Source organism: Plecotus auritus, assembly GCF_963455305.1.
Source record: "Plecotus auritus genome assembly, chromosome: 2".
Taxonomy (NCBI): domain Eukaryota; kingdom Metazoa; phylum Chordata; class Mammalia; order Chiroptera; family Vespertilionidae; genus Plecotus; species Plecotus auritus.
Window position 1 is genome coordinate 146446418 of NC_137771.1, and position 16920 is coordinate 146463337.

At 40.7% G+C, this 16920-nt stretch overlaps 1 protein-coding gene across 5 annotated transcripts in view; it reads right to left on the minus strand.

Annotated features, from left to right (window-relative positions):
* Nucleotides 1-16338, minus strand: part of TBC1D23 (TBC1 domain family member 23) — an 81086-nt gene extending 64748 nt beyond the window's left edge. For 3 of the 5 annotated variants that reach the window (XR_013959832.1, XR_013959833.1, XM_080654111.1), the window contains exon 1: nt 16116-16272. Coding sequence is in view for 2 of the 5 variants with exons in the window: in XM_080654111.1 (XP_080510237.1) it covers nt 16116-16168 (53 nt within the window). In the remaining 3 variants the exon portion in view is untranslated. Of the gene's footprint in view, nt 1-16115 lie in introns of all 5 variants that reach the window. The other 2 variants (XM_080654110.1, XM_080654112.1) reach the window with 2 other exon arrangements.
* Between the last annotated feature and the right edge of the window lie 582 nt (nt 16339-16920).

Genomic DNA, 16920 nt, shown 5'->3' on the forward strand with positions numbered 1-16920 from the left:
CAAAAATTCATCTGGAATAAAAAAAAAAACCCTGAATAGCCACAGCAATCCTGAGAAAGAAGAACAAAGTAGGAGGGAACTCAATATCAGATATCAAGATGTATTACAAAGCCACTGTTCTCAAAACAGCCTGGTACTGCCATAAGAACAGACATATAGATCAATGGAATGGAATAGAGAACACAGAAATTGACCCAAACCACTATGCTCAATTAATATTTGACAAAGGAGGCAAGAACATACAATGGAGACAAGACAGTTTCTTCAATAAATGGTGTTGGGAAAATTGGACAGATAACATGCAAAAAAAAAAAAAATGAAACTAGACCACCAACTTACCCCATACACAAAAAGGAACTCAAAATGGATGAAGGACTTAAAACATAAGATGGGAAACCATAAAAATATTAGAGGAATCCACAGGCAGCAAAATCTCAAACATAATGCCAAAGCAATTATCTTCACCGATACAGTTCCTAGGGCAATGGAAACTAAAGAGAAAATAAACAAATGGGACTATATCAAAATAAAAAGCTTCTGCACAGCAAAAAAAAAACCATCAACAAAACAACAAGAAAGCCCACTGCATGGGAGAACATATTTGCCAATGTTATCACCAATAAGGGTTTAATCTCCAACATTTATAGGGAACTCATACAACTTAACAAAAGGAAGATAAACAACCCAATAAAAAATGGGTAACGAACCTAAATAGATACTTTTCTAAAGAGGACATAAGGAAGGCCAAGAGACGTATGAAAACATGCTCACTAATCATCTGAGAGATGCAAATCAAAACAACAATGAAGTACCAGCTCACACCTGTCAGAATGGCTATCATCAACAAATCAACAAATGACAAGTGTTGGCGAGTATGTGGAGAAAAAGGAACCCTCGTGCACTGCTGGTGGGAATGCAGACTGGTGCAGCCACTGTGGAGAACAGTATGGCGTTTCCTCAAAAAATTAAAAATGGAACTCCCATTTGACCCAGTAATACCACTTCTAGGAATATATCCCAAGAAAACAGAAACATACTCAGAAAGGATATATGCACCCCTATGTTCATAGCAGCACAATTTACAATAGCTAAGATTTGGAAACAGCCTAAATGCCCATCAGCAGATGACTGGATTAGAAAACTGGTACATCTACACAATGGAACACTACGCTGCTGTAAAAGAGGACTTCTTACTGTTTGCATGGATGGAACTGGAGAGCATTATGCTAAGTGAAATAAGCCAGTCAGAGAAAGATAAATACTACATGACCTCACTCATTTATGGATAATAAAGAACATTACAAACTGTTGAACAAAAATAGAGGCAAAAAAGCATCGAACAGACAGTCAAACTACGGGGGGAAAGTAGGGGAAGGTTCGGGTGGGGGGGATAAGAGATCAACTGAAGGACTTCTATGCATGCATATAAGCACAACCAATAGATACAAGACACTGCGGGGGGCGGGTTGAGGGCAAGTAACTGGGGGTAGGAGAGGCCGGGGGGAGGTCATTGGGGGGGAAAAAAAGGAGACATAAGTACTATTTGTAATACCTTAAACAATAAATTTTAAAAAATTAAAAAAGGAAATGTGTATTAAAATCTTATTTCTCTGTTACCTAAACAAAGGGAAAACACAAATAAAAAGATTTTTAAATTGCTCTAAAAGAAAAAAGTCAACTTTCTCTTTCTCTTTACAGTTCAATTCCCTAAAACAGTGGTCTCCACTCATTCTCTCATTAACTGAAACTCTCCACTGCTCTACTACAAATGGTACCCAAGAAATCATTTTAGCCATTTTTCTCAGTCCTCATCCTCCTACATACTCTGCAAAATTAGCCTCTTTTCTTAAAACACTTCTTCAGTTTCCAGTAATTCTCCTAAACTTCTCTTTAACCCATGCTCTGAATTCTTTCCCTCCCTGACAAAAGTGTTCTTTCATTCAAACCATCAATAAATATGTACTGAGCACCTACTACATGCTAGCCAATGTGTGAGGCACTATATAGTGCTAGCAGTGAACAAAAAATCCATGCTCTCATGTACTTGACATTCTCACTGACTATTCCAAGGTTTTGGCCCAAGTTCAATTATCTAAAACCCATCGAACAGAGGTGGGGGCAGCTCTTTCTGAGATGTAATCCATTCATATTTTTTGAGAATGTTTAAGCCACAATAAGCACAGATTAACCATAACAAACAAGACTGCATACACACACACACAAACACACACACACACATGCTAGAGGCCCGGTGCATGGGATTCGTACATTGGTGGGAGGTGTGGCCTGCAGGGATCAGCCCAACTGTGGGAGCGCTGCTCATCCCGGTCAGCAGAGTGGTACTCCCACTGTGGGAGTGCACTGACCACCAGGAGGAAGCTCCTGCGTTGAGTGTCTTCCCCCTGGTGGCCAGTGTGCATCATAGCGACTGGTCAACTGGTTGTTCTGGTCATTCCACCGTTCAGTTGCTGGGCTTTTATTATATAGAATTATACTCAGGCACAAACTTCTGATCAATTATTTAAAACTTGAAAATGATCAGCTAATTAGTTGTAAGCACCAGCAAATTGTAAAAGTGAGTAACAGTGGCAAGTTGCACATGTTGAGTTGTGGTTTAATGACTTACTTTGTGCCCTCATATTTCTAGTTATTTCTTAATTTCCAGATCAGGAGACATCAGAACCAAAGCTTTGTCTGGAATTATGTTGCTACCATTGTTAACACACTGATTACAAATTACTACCACATGAAAACTCTCTAATTCATTCCTAAATATTTTGTGTGACATTTGGCAGAAATGGAAATAGGACAACTTTGTTACAGATTAATTTGTACAGTAGATAAGAGTTCAACGACCATAATATGTATGTACTGTGCAACTTATCCTAATATATAAAAACACTGGGTCCTTCACGACCGGAGGCTCAACCAACCGGAAGTCAGTCCTGCAGTCAGCGCTGGGTTGCCGTGGTGACCCAGCACTGACTGCTGCGGTTGCAGACGCAGTGACCCAGCACTGACTGCAGGCACGGTGACCCAGCACTGACTGCTTGAGAGGGCTGCAAATCAGGCCTGGAGAGAGGCCTGAAGAGAGAAGCAGGGTCTGATCCATAGCCTCTGTGGCAGCTGTTGATCAGCACTTGCCTCTCTCTTTCTCTCCAGCAGCTGTGCCTCCATTTCTCTCCAGGTCCCCACCAGGGCTGCTGACCATCCCCATCTTTCTAATCAAGCCCCGTTGATAGGCCCAGAGATGCTGACTGGCATAGAAACCAACCAATCAGAACCAAATCTGGGTGAAATGTGAGGAGCCAATGGCTGCCTAGGAGGTGGAGCTTTTGACACTGACTGGCATAGAAACTGACCAATCAGAACCAAATCTGGGTCAACTGTGAGGAGCCAATGGTTGCCTAGGAGGTGGAACTTTTGATGCTGACTGGCATAGAAACTGACGAATCAGAACCAAATTGGCCAGTACAGGAGGGCAGTTGGGGGTGAGATCAGGCCTGCAGGGGAGGGCAGTTGGGGGCGATCGGGCTGGTAGGGGAGCAGTTAGGGGGTGCTCAGGCTGGCAGGCAGAAGCAGTTAGGGGCAATCAGGCAGGCAGGCAGGTGAGCGGTTAGGAGCCAGCAGTCCCGGATTGTGAGAGGGATGTCTGACTGCCGGTTTAAACCGGCAGTGGGACATCCCCTGAGGGGTCCCAGATTGGAGAGGGTGCAGGCTGGGTGAGGGACACCCCCCCCAGTGCACGAATTTTGTGCACCGGGCCTCTAGTTTTTTTAAAAAATTCTTTATTGATTAAGGTGTTACATATGTGTCCTTATTCCTCCATTACCCCCCCAATCCCACTCATGCCCTCACCCCCTTGTCGTCTGTGTCCACTGGTTAGGCTTATATGCATGCATACAAGTCCTTTGGTTGATCTCTCCCTCTTACCCCCACCATCCCCTACCTTCCCTCTGATATTTGATGGTCCGATCGATGTTTCTCTGTCTCTGGATCTGTTTTTGTTCATCAGTTTCTATTGTTCATTATATTCCATAAATGAGTGAGATCATGTGGTATTTATCTTTCCCTGACTAGCTTATTTCACTTAGCATAATGCTCTCCAGTTCCATCCATGCTGTTGCAAATGGTAAGAACTCCTTCTTTATTACTGCAGGGTAGTATTCCATTGTGTAGATATACCGGACCTCTAGTTTTAAAATAACAATCTCAAACCTTCCTAATAACAACAGTATGATAGCACATTCAGAAATGACCATGACCATGTGGGAGCACACTTTGATCATTGAGGAATCTTGAAGTTATCTGCATTTTGATCAGAATCAGACATATCTGTTACAGCATTTTAACAATTTGCATATTTGCATACCAAAGGAAAAAAAAATACCCTATTCATCAGTTTTTAAGAAATTAGTGGAATTCTGAATCAGGATTAGAGCCACAAAAGCAGTTATGGAAAAGTCCCTTTTCAATTAATGTAATCCTTTCCTGAAGTTGAGTTTAACCAGGATCTTGTGCTAAGTAAACAAGGTGCTAATCCTAGTCTTCTTGGCTTGATAAGTCAAACAAACATGATAACTACAGTATTTCAGCATTGCAATTGACAAAGGAAATAGAGATCATAGAATGTTTTTCTATGAACTACTAAAATTAATTACAAATGGAACAGATGCTGTAAATCTTCATAGACTTATTTTTTATCCATAGTCCATGTAGATCAAATTGCACCAATGGTACTTTTTTCCCTGCTAAGAAAAAAAACTCATCTTCCTAAGCAAAAAAAAAAAAAAAGAAAGGAAGAAACTCATAACTTTTCTACATGTGTAATGTTGCAATGCATTTACTGTAAGACTTTGCTTACAAAATAGAAGAATATCTTCTCTACCAAGGAGAAGTTATCTTTAGAGAGTGCTCTAAATCCTTTCCTCTTTCATCTTACATGCTTCCTTAAAACAAAGTTCTGAACACAATGTTCCTTTCTATACACATGAGGTGACTTTGCAGCACTTTTAATGCAAAAAGTAATGCATCAGGGTACCACCACCACCACCAAAGCAGTATTTTATTTGGAAGCTGAAAACAGACTGTATCCTTTGCCTAAGAGAAAAAATAAAATGAAAACAGCAAAAGTCAACACAAAATAGCACGATGTTTCTATTACAAATTTCCACTTTATCCAAAATGTAATGAGACAAGCAATACCCCAAATACTCCTTTTCTTGAAACCATCATTTTGGAAAATAAAGGAACAACTATTGCAAGTAAGGTGACAACACTTTGCAACAACTGGACAATTCTTTCAAAGGGTACTTTATCAATTAGAGATCAAAATTTGGCAAAGAAGTAGATGATAGATTTATTTTTCTCCCTGAATTCCAATCATCAATGATAATTTATTTGGAAAAAGAGGATCTCATTTATTTCATATCAGTGACTACATGTAAATGAAATCTATGATATAAAGCTCAAGATTTTCTGGTATTCAATTACATACCTATGAGATAAATACATCCTTCTATGTGTCACTTTTATATTTCAAAAGGCTGGAAACTTTTTAAAGGGGAAATAACCATAAACAAGTTATTTTAAGAACTTCTTAATTCTCCAACATCACTGAATAAAAACAACAGAAAAAAACAGAAAAAGTACTGTGCTGATAAAGTTATTAACACAATTTAATTGCTTATACGTTCTAATTTTACTATTGTGTTCTCAGTATATAAATAAGTAAATCAAAATAAGTTATAATTCTATTTTTGTATATGATGTACATACAGTATAACGTTATTGTTATATTTACATGTTTAATATATAATGTATTATAAAATACATTTAGTTAAATATTAATATAAATTAGACAATATTATCTAGATGCTATATGTAACAATAGTATCTTATGGTAAAATAACTAGTCTCTTTAAGTGATTTTTGGCAAGGGATGTGTGAGCACATTATTAAATCTGAAGAGGTATAAAGCTATAGTATATAACCCTCTGTATCACATCCCACCATATCAGTCATGAAGGATTTGTCATCTGATCACCCTAAGCCTGTCTTCTCATCTCTAACAAGGCAACAACAATAATTCATAACTTCCCTTTCTGAAAGAATTGTTAAAGGAGCCAAATGAGATCATACACACACACACACACACACACACACACACACACACACACACACACATATTAAAAGCCCGTTGCACAAAATTTGCACGGGGGAGGGGAGGGTCCTCAGCCCAGCCTGTACCCTCTCCATTCCGGGACCCCTCGGGGGATGTCACACTGCCGGTTGGGATCGGGCCTAAACCGGCAGTTGGACATCCCCCTCGTAATCCAGGACCACTGGCTCCTAACCACTCACCTGCCAACCTGCCTGATCACCTCTAACCACTTTGCCTGCCTGCCTGGTCGCCCCAGCTGCCCTCCCCTGCCAGCCTGGTCGCCCCTAACCACCTCTGCCTTGGCCCTCACCACTGTGGCTTTGTTCAGAAGGACATCCGGATGGATGTCCGGTCTAATTAGCATATTACCCTTTTATTAGTATAGATATGTGTGTGTATACACACACATATATATGCATATATATGCATTATAAAGGATAAAGTTCTATACAAATAGTATTATATCTTCTTGCTGAAATTATTGAATACCACCATAAGCAATCAGTTTTATATAACTGCTTGTAAGAGCACACACTACAGCATTCCCACCCAACTATGAAATGCTATGTCAGCTTAAGGATAAGAAAAAAAAAATAACTCCTTTAACCTTCACAGGAAAAAGGAAGAAGATTTAAAAACAAATGATTTATTAGACATTATTTTATCAGCTAGGTCAAAAGGCTAGACCTTAAAAACAGATATACATTAAATTTGAGGATATACCTTTTATTTTCATTGGCTTTTATCTTATTATCCTTGCAGCTGCACAAGAAACAACTGGCTCTTATGAACCTAACAGGAGGGACTGATTTGTTTCCCATCTGTATTTTTCACAATCTAAATAAGTCACTTCAAACATTGCTACATTTTAAAACTGTGTCATTCTATTCTACTCTGCTAGAGAATGTAATTTCTAAAAATACCAGTATTTAGAAAACTTCAGAAGATATTCATGTATCATTCCTAGGGCTAAAACAATGAAAAAAATTGAACTGCCCAAGCAAGGCAGAATAATACACAATTCTGGCTTTAAATTTGTTTCAAATGATTATAAAACACTGCTTAGCAGCTTGAATATAACCAGTACTTAGTTAATGTTTATTGAATGAAGTATGAATGAATCCTTTGCTAAATTTCATTTTTCTTTTTGATACATGGCGGGGGGGGGTGGGGGCGGGGGGAAGTAGGCATTGTCTTGGGCTTATACCAAATAGAATCCAACTTTCAGCATAAACAGCAGAAATGATTTGCCAAGCATATTTTATCAATTCTGTTCAGAAAGTCAGCTGAGCCCTCGCTGGTTTGGCTCAGTGGATAGAGTGTCAGCCTGAGGACTGAAGGGTCCCAGGTTCGATTCTGGTCAAGGACACATGCCTGGGTGGCGGGCTTGATCCCCAGTGGGGAGCATGCAGGAGGCAGCCAATCAATGATTCTCTCTCATCATTGATGTTTCTATCTCTCTCTCCCTCTCCCTTCCTTTCTGAAATCAATCCTATATAATAAAAGGCTAATATGGAAATAGACCGAACAGCAGAACAACCGGTCGCTATGACGCACACTGACTACCAGGGGGAGCACCGCTTAGCCAGAAGCCCTGAGCCGGGCTCATGGCTGGTGAGCGCAGTGGTGGTGGCGGGAGCCTCTCCCACCTCCGTAGCAGCACTAAGGATGTCCGACTGGCCGTGGGCCTAAGCCATTAGTCGAACATCACCCCAAGGGCTCCCAGAATGCAAGAGAGCGCAGGCTGGGCTGAGGGAACCCCCCGAATGCACGAATTTCGTGCACCGGGCCTCTAATAAAAATATATTTAAAAAAGGAAAGAAAAAGAAAGCTAGATGAGCACTGCAGTACACTTAACTCGGTGTTCCAGAATTACCTGAACTGTGGCATTATACTGTGATAGGAAAAGCCCCTGTACTCTATGCTCTAAATACAAATAAATGTTAACATAGTAATTAAATCCTTGAGGTAAATTATTATTTAGGAATTATCTCTAAAAACAATAAAACCTGAATTACAATACAAACGTTCATGTAAATAGTATAAAAATAAATAAATAAAATTTCTAAGCTGTTTGCCCTCTGCTTATCTATAACAATAAAAGCGTAATATGCTGCCGAAACCGGTTTGGCTCAGTGGGTAGAGCGTCGGCCTGCGGACTGAAGGGTCCCGGGTTCGATTCCGGTCAAGGGCATGTACCTTGGTTGCGGGCACATCCCCAGTGGGAGGTGTGCAGGAGGCAGCTGATCGATGTTTCTCTCTCATCGATGTTTCTAACTCTCTATCCCTCTCCCTTCCTCTCTGTAAAAAATCAATAAAATATATTTGAAAAAAAAAAAAAAAAAAAAAAAAAAAAAAGCGTAATATGCTAATTAGACCGGAAGACCTTCCAGACTAAGCCGAGGTGCCGCAGGGGCTGAGGCAGAGGCAGCTGCTGCCACCGCAGGGGCCAAGCCCTTTTCACAAATTTCGTGCATCGGGCCTCTAGTAATCTATAAAATCAGTTGTCACTTAAAACCCATATTTCAGACTTTCAATTTTTGTGTACATACCCAGAGTCAAATAGATTGATCATGTGGTAGTTCTATGTTGAACTGTTTTGAGGAACCACTATACTGTTTTCCACAGTGGCTTCACCATTTCATGTTCCCACTATCCATGCACAAGGTTCCAATTCCTCCACATACTTGTGAACAATTATTACTTTGTGTTATTTTTAAAAAATAATAGCTATCCTGATGAGTGTGAGGTGGTATCTCATTGTGATTCTGATTGGTGTTTCCTAATGATTAGTGATGTTGAGTGACTATTCATGTGCTTATTGGCCATTTTTATTCTTCTTTGGAGAAATATTTATTCAGGGGTTCTTTGCCCATTTTTGAATTGGGTTGTATATTTGTTGTTGAGTGTAATATTACCACTTTTATTAACATTTTGGAATATTTCAAATTATTTTTCAGAATATATATGTATGTGTATACTAATTTTATAAAAATTAGACCATTTTCTACATAGCTTTTAATATTTAAAAATTTTGAAGTATAACACACATACATTAAAGTCCAAAATACAAATACAATTCAAATCAAATACTCAACCATCACACAGGTCATGAAGTAAAATATTGCCAGCTCCTAGAAATTCCCTTCATGCCCCATTACTCACCCTGTAGTAGCTACTGTTCTTTCATGATAATCCTTTTCTAGTTGCTCGTCTTAATTTTACCACTTAAACATGAATCCTTAAACACAACACTTTTGTTTTACCTATTTTTAAAATTTCATATAAATACAATCATATAAAATGTAATCATATAAATGTCCATACAAAATGTCTCTATTTTAGAGGAAGACATAAATAAATGTAAGAACATACTGTGTTCATGGATTGGTAGAATCAACATCATTAAAATGTCCATACTATCCAAAGCAAACTATAAAATCAAGGCAATCCCCATTAAAATACCAACGGCATACTTCACAGACCTAGAACAAACGCTCCAAAAATTCACCTGGGATAAAAAAAAAGACCCCAAATAGCTGCAGCAATCCTGAGAAAGAAGAACAAAGTTGGAGGGATCACAATACCAGATATCAAGTTACATTACAAAGCCACTGTTCTCAAAACTGCCTGGTACTGGCATAAGAACAGCCATATAGGCCAGTAGAACAGAACAGAGAACCCAGAAGTCGACCCAAACCACTATGTCCAATTAATATTTGACAAAGGAGGCAAAAGCATACAATGGAGTCAAAACAGTCTCTTCAATAAAAGTTGTTGGGAAAGTTGGAAAGATACATGCAAAACAATGAAACTAGACCACCAACTTACCTCATACACAAAAATAAACTCAATATGGATAAAGGCCTTACACGTAAGGCAGGAAACCATAAAAATCTTAGAAGAAGCCATTGGCAACAAAATAGCAGACGTTTGTTGTAGCAATATCTTTACTGATACAGCTCCTAGGGCAATGGAGACTAAGGAGAAAATAAACAAATGGGACTACATCAAAATGAAAAGCTTCTGCACAGCAAAGAAACCATCAACAAAACAACAAGAAAGCCCACTGCATGGGAGAACATATTTGCCAATGTTATCTCTGAAAAGGGTTTAATCTCCAACATTTACAGGGAACTCATACAACTTAACAAAAGGAAGATAAACAATGCAATCAAAAAATAGCCAAAGGACCTAAATAGACACCTTTCAAAAGAGGACATTCAGAAAGCCAAGAGACATATGAAAACATGCTCAAAGTCACTAATCATCTGAGAGATGCAAATCAAAACAATAATGCGGTACCATCTCACGCCTGTCAGAATGGCTATCATCAACAAATCAACAAACGACAAGTGTTGGCGAGGATGCGGAGAAAAAGGAACCCTCGTGCACTGCTGGTGGGAATGCAGACTGGTGCAGCCACTGTGGAGAACAGTATGGCGTTTCCTCAAAAAATTAGAAAAGCAATTCCCATTTGACCCAGTGATCCCACTTCTAGGAATATATCCCAAGAAAACAGAAACACCAATCAGAAAGGATATATGCACCCCTATGTTCATAGCAGCATGATTTACAATAGCTAAGATTTGGAAACAGCCCAAGTGCCCATCAGCAGATGAGTGGATTAAAAAACTGTGGTATATCTACACAATGGAATACCACACTGCTGTAAAAAAAGAAGAAATTCTTACCATTTGCAACAGCATGGATGGAACTGCAGAGCATTATGCTAAGTGAAATAAGCCAGTCAGAGAAAGATAAGTATCACATGATCTCACTCATTTGTGGAATATAATGAACAACATAAACTGATGAACAAAAACAGAACCAGAGACAGAGAAGCATCGAATAGACTGTCCAACCTATGAGGGAAGGCAGGGGGTGAGGGGGTAAGAGATCAACCAAAGGACTTGTATGCATGCTTATGAACATAACCAATGGACAGGGCCGGGGGATTGGGAGGAGACGGGGAGGGCATGTGCTGGAGGTTGGAGGCGGCCGGGGGGGAGGTCAATGGAGGTAAAAGGAGACTTATGTAATTCATTAAACAATAAAGAATTTAATTTTTTTTAAGTCCCTATTTCAGGATAATTAGATTAATTTTCTCTTCATTTTTAAAAAATATGTATTTATTGATTTCAGAGAGAAAGGGAGAGGGAGAGAGAGAATATCAACATGAGAGAGAATCATCAATCGGCTGCCTCTTGCGCATCCGACACTGGGGAACGAGCCTGCAACCTGGGCATGTACCCTGACCGGGAATCAAACTGTGACCTCCTGGTTCATAGGTTGATGCTCAACCACTGAGCCATGCCGGCTGGGTTCTCTTCATTTTTTTAAGGCGATATCCAGTCTTCCCAGAACCCCAAGCTGTCAATATTCTTCTTAAACAACAGGTTCCATTCTCTTTCATATTAAATGCATTTATTTACTGATTATATCATGTCTGAAACTGCAATCACCTACTCCTCAAGTGACATTTTAAATCTCTTCTCATATTTCAATGCTTACGAAATGGGAAGCACTGAGAATACTATTCACCAAGTGCACAAAACTTTGAAAAAGACACTGTTATTCCCCTAAACAATTCCTATTCACAACTTAAATTAACAACAGAAGCTTCTTTATGGAACTGATACTATTACAATTTTAGGAAAATTTTAGCAATAATTTAAGATGAGTTTAGCAATAAATTAAAATGACTTTAAAGTCAATGTTTTACAAATGTTTTAAACTAAGCAAAAGAAACTCTGAATACCAACAGTTATACAATTAATGTCTATACAAAAAAGATTTTTTAATCATGACTTTAGATCTTCAGGAATTATTTCAGGAGAAAGCCCAGAAAATGAGACCTTATGTTCAAATCCAAGGCTGATTACTTCAATACCATGAAGAGCAATTACCAATGTTTGAACTGTAATAATTTAGCATTTTTTTATTTAAAAAAACCTGTAGTTTATAGTAATTAAATGTAGATCATTTCAAACTAACCATAAGCAGTTTTACAAGGATATCTCCACACTAGAGGTCTGGTGCATGACATTCGTGCATGGGTGGGGGGGTCCCCTTGGCCCAGCCTGCACCCTCTGCAATCCAGGACTCCTTGGGGGATGTCTGACTGTCGGTTTAGGCAGTCAGACATCCCTCTCACAATCCGGGACCGCTGGCTCCTAACTTCTCACCTGCCTGCCTGCCTGGTTGCCCCTAACTGCCCTCCCCTGCCAGCCTGGTCACCCCCAACTGCCCCCCATGCCATCCTGGTCACCCCTCACTGCCCCTGTCAGCAGGCCTGGTCACCCCTTACTGCTCCCCCCTGTCGGCCTGGTCGCCCCCAACTACTGCCCCTGCTGGCCTGGTCACCCCCAAATGCCCCCCCTGCTGGCCCAGTCACACCCCTCACAGCCCCTCCCCCCCCCCCCCCCGCTGACCTGGTTTCTGCCAACTCCCCCCTCCCGCCCCCGCCAGCCTGGTCACCCCTCACTGCCTCCCCTGCCAGCCTGGTCACCCCACGCAGCCTGCTGTTCAGTTGTTTGGTCATCCCTCACTAACCCCCCTGCCAGCCTTGTCACCCCACGCAGCCTGCTGTTTGGTTGTTACTGTGAGGGTGTCCTGACCAATCTGCATATTACCCTTTTATTAGTATAGATAACTACATGGCTACAGTTTCAGAAAGTTTGAGAGCTGAGGCAGTTTCTGATAACCTTAGCTTACCATAAAAAGTGAGCATTATACCAGTAATTATACAGCCCACAAAAACACTGGAGTCTGAAAATTTATATGAAATGGCAGCATGGTATGTTATTGCACATGATTTTACAAAAATGTGCATTCATTCATGCATACATTCAGACAACAAACATTTACTGAGCCACCTGCTATCAGCCACTGCCTTTGAGAAGGAGTTCACTATGGAAAGAAAGAACAATGATAAACCATGTAATCAGATAAATTATAGTATGTTAGGTGATACAATATAACTTACCATATATAATATAGAGAATAGATTCCTGTGATGAACTCATTCTGAAATACACATTATCTAGAACTTGCTAAGTAGAATCGGTCCATGAACCAGCAAACTGCCATCACCCAGATGCCAGTCAGTCAGAAATACAGAATCTCAGGTCACAAGCAAATCTATTAAATCAGAATCTACATTTTAATAAGATCCCCAGGTAAACCCAATGCACATTTAAATTTTGAGAAGCAATGATCTGAAAACCAGTAAATAAGTAAAAGTGACGTCTGGTACTTTTAAGAAGCTTCAGGCCCCATCCTGAGCCCTTTTTACAAAGGTATACACAATTTTAACACATTTAGCTACCTAGGTTCACAGATTAGGAACAAATTGAGAAATAGCAATAACAACAAAGAAAGAAAATGGGAGAAAACTAATAAAAAGCATTCTCAAAATGGGATCTCTGTATAAGGCCATTTAACAGCAACCATTTACCCTAACTGCCCTAAAGCTCTCACTATTATTACAGAAGTGTAACAGTAATTGATTTTCTTAAATGTGATTCCTATAACTAGACCACATATTCCTTGAGGACACGGACCTAGTTTTATTCCTAAATACTTACATTTGTAAACTGGATGACCCCAAGTCACTAAGATGAATTTAGGTTAGGTGATGAGATGTATAACACACTTCAGAAAAATTTCCATCTGAAAAAGTTACCAAAAAATGCAAAGCCTCCCCATTCTATAACAACCCATTCATTCATCAAGCACTCTTAAAAGCAAAGGCTTTACCAAACCCTGTGCTCCAAATCTGAATGTCTCTTCTGACTCTACTCAGACTCACTTCTAGGGGGACTGGTAAGTGGAGTCAGTAGAGAAAAAGGAGAAATATTAGGAGAATGGAGGGAGAGCAGAAATCACAGAACACTTCAGGGTTCCTCCATTCATGACAATAAAAAAGAGCAAAAATAAAAAGCCACAACAAAGAGGCAGCAACCCTAGTAGAGAACAAATGCTACCTCAAGCAACCATTCACTCCGTGTTCCTTGCCCCTGTGAACCAGACACATGTTCACAATCCTAACCAAAAATTCCTCAAAGACATCTTAACTCTAGAAACATTTCCCTCCTGGCCTTCAATCAGGTGCTAACAGCCAGTTTAGGATTCAATTCATTCTTCCAAAACAGCAAACTTCATGAAGCTTTAGTCTTTACTCTCCAAACAAATCAGTTTTCTTGCCTATGTCTTTGCTCATGCTCCATTCAGAGGCCGTTTCCATTTGCTCATCTAAATGCATTATCCAATGTTAATCACTAGCCATGTGTGGCTATTTAACATTTAACATGTGGTTAGAGTACACCAGCCTGAGATGTAGAGTAAGTGTAAAATATGCATTGGATTTTGAAGACTTGGTACAGAAAGATGTAAAATTGTGCAACTGTTTGGGTGTTTGTGGGTTTGTTTGTTTTTACAATGATTACATGTGAAAATAGAATTTGGATATGTTTAAGTAAAATAATTAAAAATTAATTTCACCTGTTTCTCTTTAGTTTTTAACATGGCTATTAGAAACATTTAAATTACATATGTGGCTCACAGTATACTTGTACTAGACAGCACTGATCTAAATCCTGCTCATTCTTTAAGGCCTTATTCAAGCACCTCTGCTTCCATGAAGCTTTCCCCAATGACTCCAAGTGGAAGTGGTTTCTGCCTGCTGATCTCTCATAACACTTTTATTCACTCTCCCAAATAACTGGATCAATTTTACCTTGTTACTGCGTGTACCTGTCAGAGAACCCCAACTCCAATATAAGTAAAAGGAAAGAAACTACATCTAGGTCACCATAAATTTTCCTCCTACACCTTGGACTAATACTACCCTTTACCTCTTTGCACACAATATGCCACAATTGCCTAATCCTCACAGCTTCCAACTACACGGTAACATTTAGTCTAGTGAGGTAATGCTTGATGTCTGCTAATTGAGAGCTGAATTTCTTATGTACTATTTTATCTATCCCTTGCAATGATTTCCATTTTTCTCGGGGATTAAAGTCCATGTGTACAAATGTCCTGTATTATTTTTATGAACAATGCCAGTGAGCTGTAGGCATATACCATGATGAACAAGTAAAATTATCAAATATATATGGTCAATACATTTAGATCAATTGTAAAAATTCGACAAACCTCTCAAGGTTCTATTTTTTTGTATGACCCTAAAACTGTATTATGAAGATCAACTATTTCAAAAGTAGGAGCCTTTCCCAAAGATTAACAACACTGGGTGACTAAAGTCTAGCAAAAAATTATTGGAGATCCTCCCCACAACCCGAGTATAAATCAGGTAAGCATGCAAACGCTGGGGAGCAGCAAGAGCGATGTCCCACATCGCATCCAAAGCTGTGAAGATCGAGCTGGGAGCAAGGAAAAAGATGAGTTATGTGAAGGATACGAATGGTGGAAACTAAGATTAATCTAAGAAACTAAGTTTTTTTTAAAAAAAAAGTATCTCAACTATGTCGGAGGGATCCTCCCTGGGTGTGTCTCTCAACCTCTGAACCCGCAGGCAGAAGTAGCGACGGTCATTCCTTCCGATGGCATTCTAGGGCCTCAGATCTGCACCCGCGAACTTCCCTCCCTAGCAGCCCATTCTAACTCCTGGCCAGGGACTCCGGCCAAACCCAGCCCAGAGCCACCCTCTCCAGCACGTCTGGAGCCGGTGGACGAAGCTGGAGGGCCGAACGGAGGCCCAGCACCTGGACGTCGGACACCCCTCTCCCCTCGAGTCCGGCCTTAGCCCCTCCGGCATCGGGGGACTGAGGCAACCGGGCAGGCGGAGGGGGCGGGGCAGGCGCTGGACAGGGTGGGGACCGGCCTTCGCGTCCCACGCCGGCGCCCACCGGTGCCTCCGACACAGGCAGGGCGGTGAGAAGGGAGACCGGAGAGCAGTGAGAATCAGCCCCGGGCTTTCACTCACCAGTGGCCGTCGCTAGACTGTGGCAGTGGCAGGACCTCTTCTCCTTCCGCCATTGCTGTTGACGTCCACGTCACTTTGCCGAAAAGTGGACCCGGAGCCGAGACCAACTCAGATCCAGTGTCGTAAAAGGTGCTCGGAAGCCTGGGATTGAGATTCTGGAGAGGGAAAGAAAGAGGGAGGAGGCCAGGGTCGGGAGGAGCGCAACGTCACGACGTCCGGGGCCAAAGGCCGCTTTGGGGGAGGAGACTTGGCGGAGGCTGCTTCCCTTCCAAAAACTACGGGTCCCAGGATGCCGCGGGCCCCGGCGGGGCGAAGTGGGCGGGGCTTGGTGAGGGTGAGGTCCGGTGTGGAACCCCTAGTGCGCGTCGCTCCTCGGCGTCTCCTCATTCCGTCTCGGCGTGGCCCACACAAGTCAGAATAGAGTCCGAAGTGTGGAGGGAGCAGGGGTGGTGGGAATTCCACAGGAAGGCTGAGAATAGCCACGTTTCAGTAATTTCCTTCTTTAAAAACTGGGTTTGAAGAAAGAGTGAGGTGTAAAGAAAAGACAAACCCACCCCTATTTGTGAAGTGCGGCCAAAAGAACAAATATACTTTATGTCCGAATACTTAAAAGTTGTCTTATTTTTAAAAAGCTAAACAGTAAAGGAAATACGTTCTAGTTTTTCACCTTTATAAGTATAGCAATATGTCATTTATATTTGGCATTAGAAATAGACAATATATTGTTTATGAATAGATACGTACTTTTAAACACTGCAGGGGCATGATATATAGAAAAATTGGAATGACAGTTCTCCGAGACAAA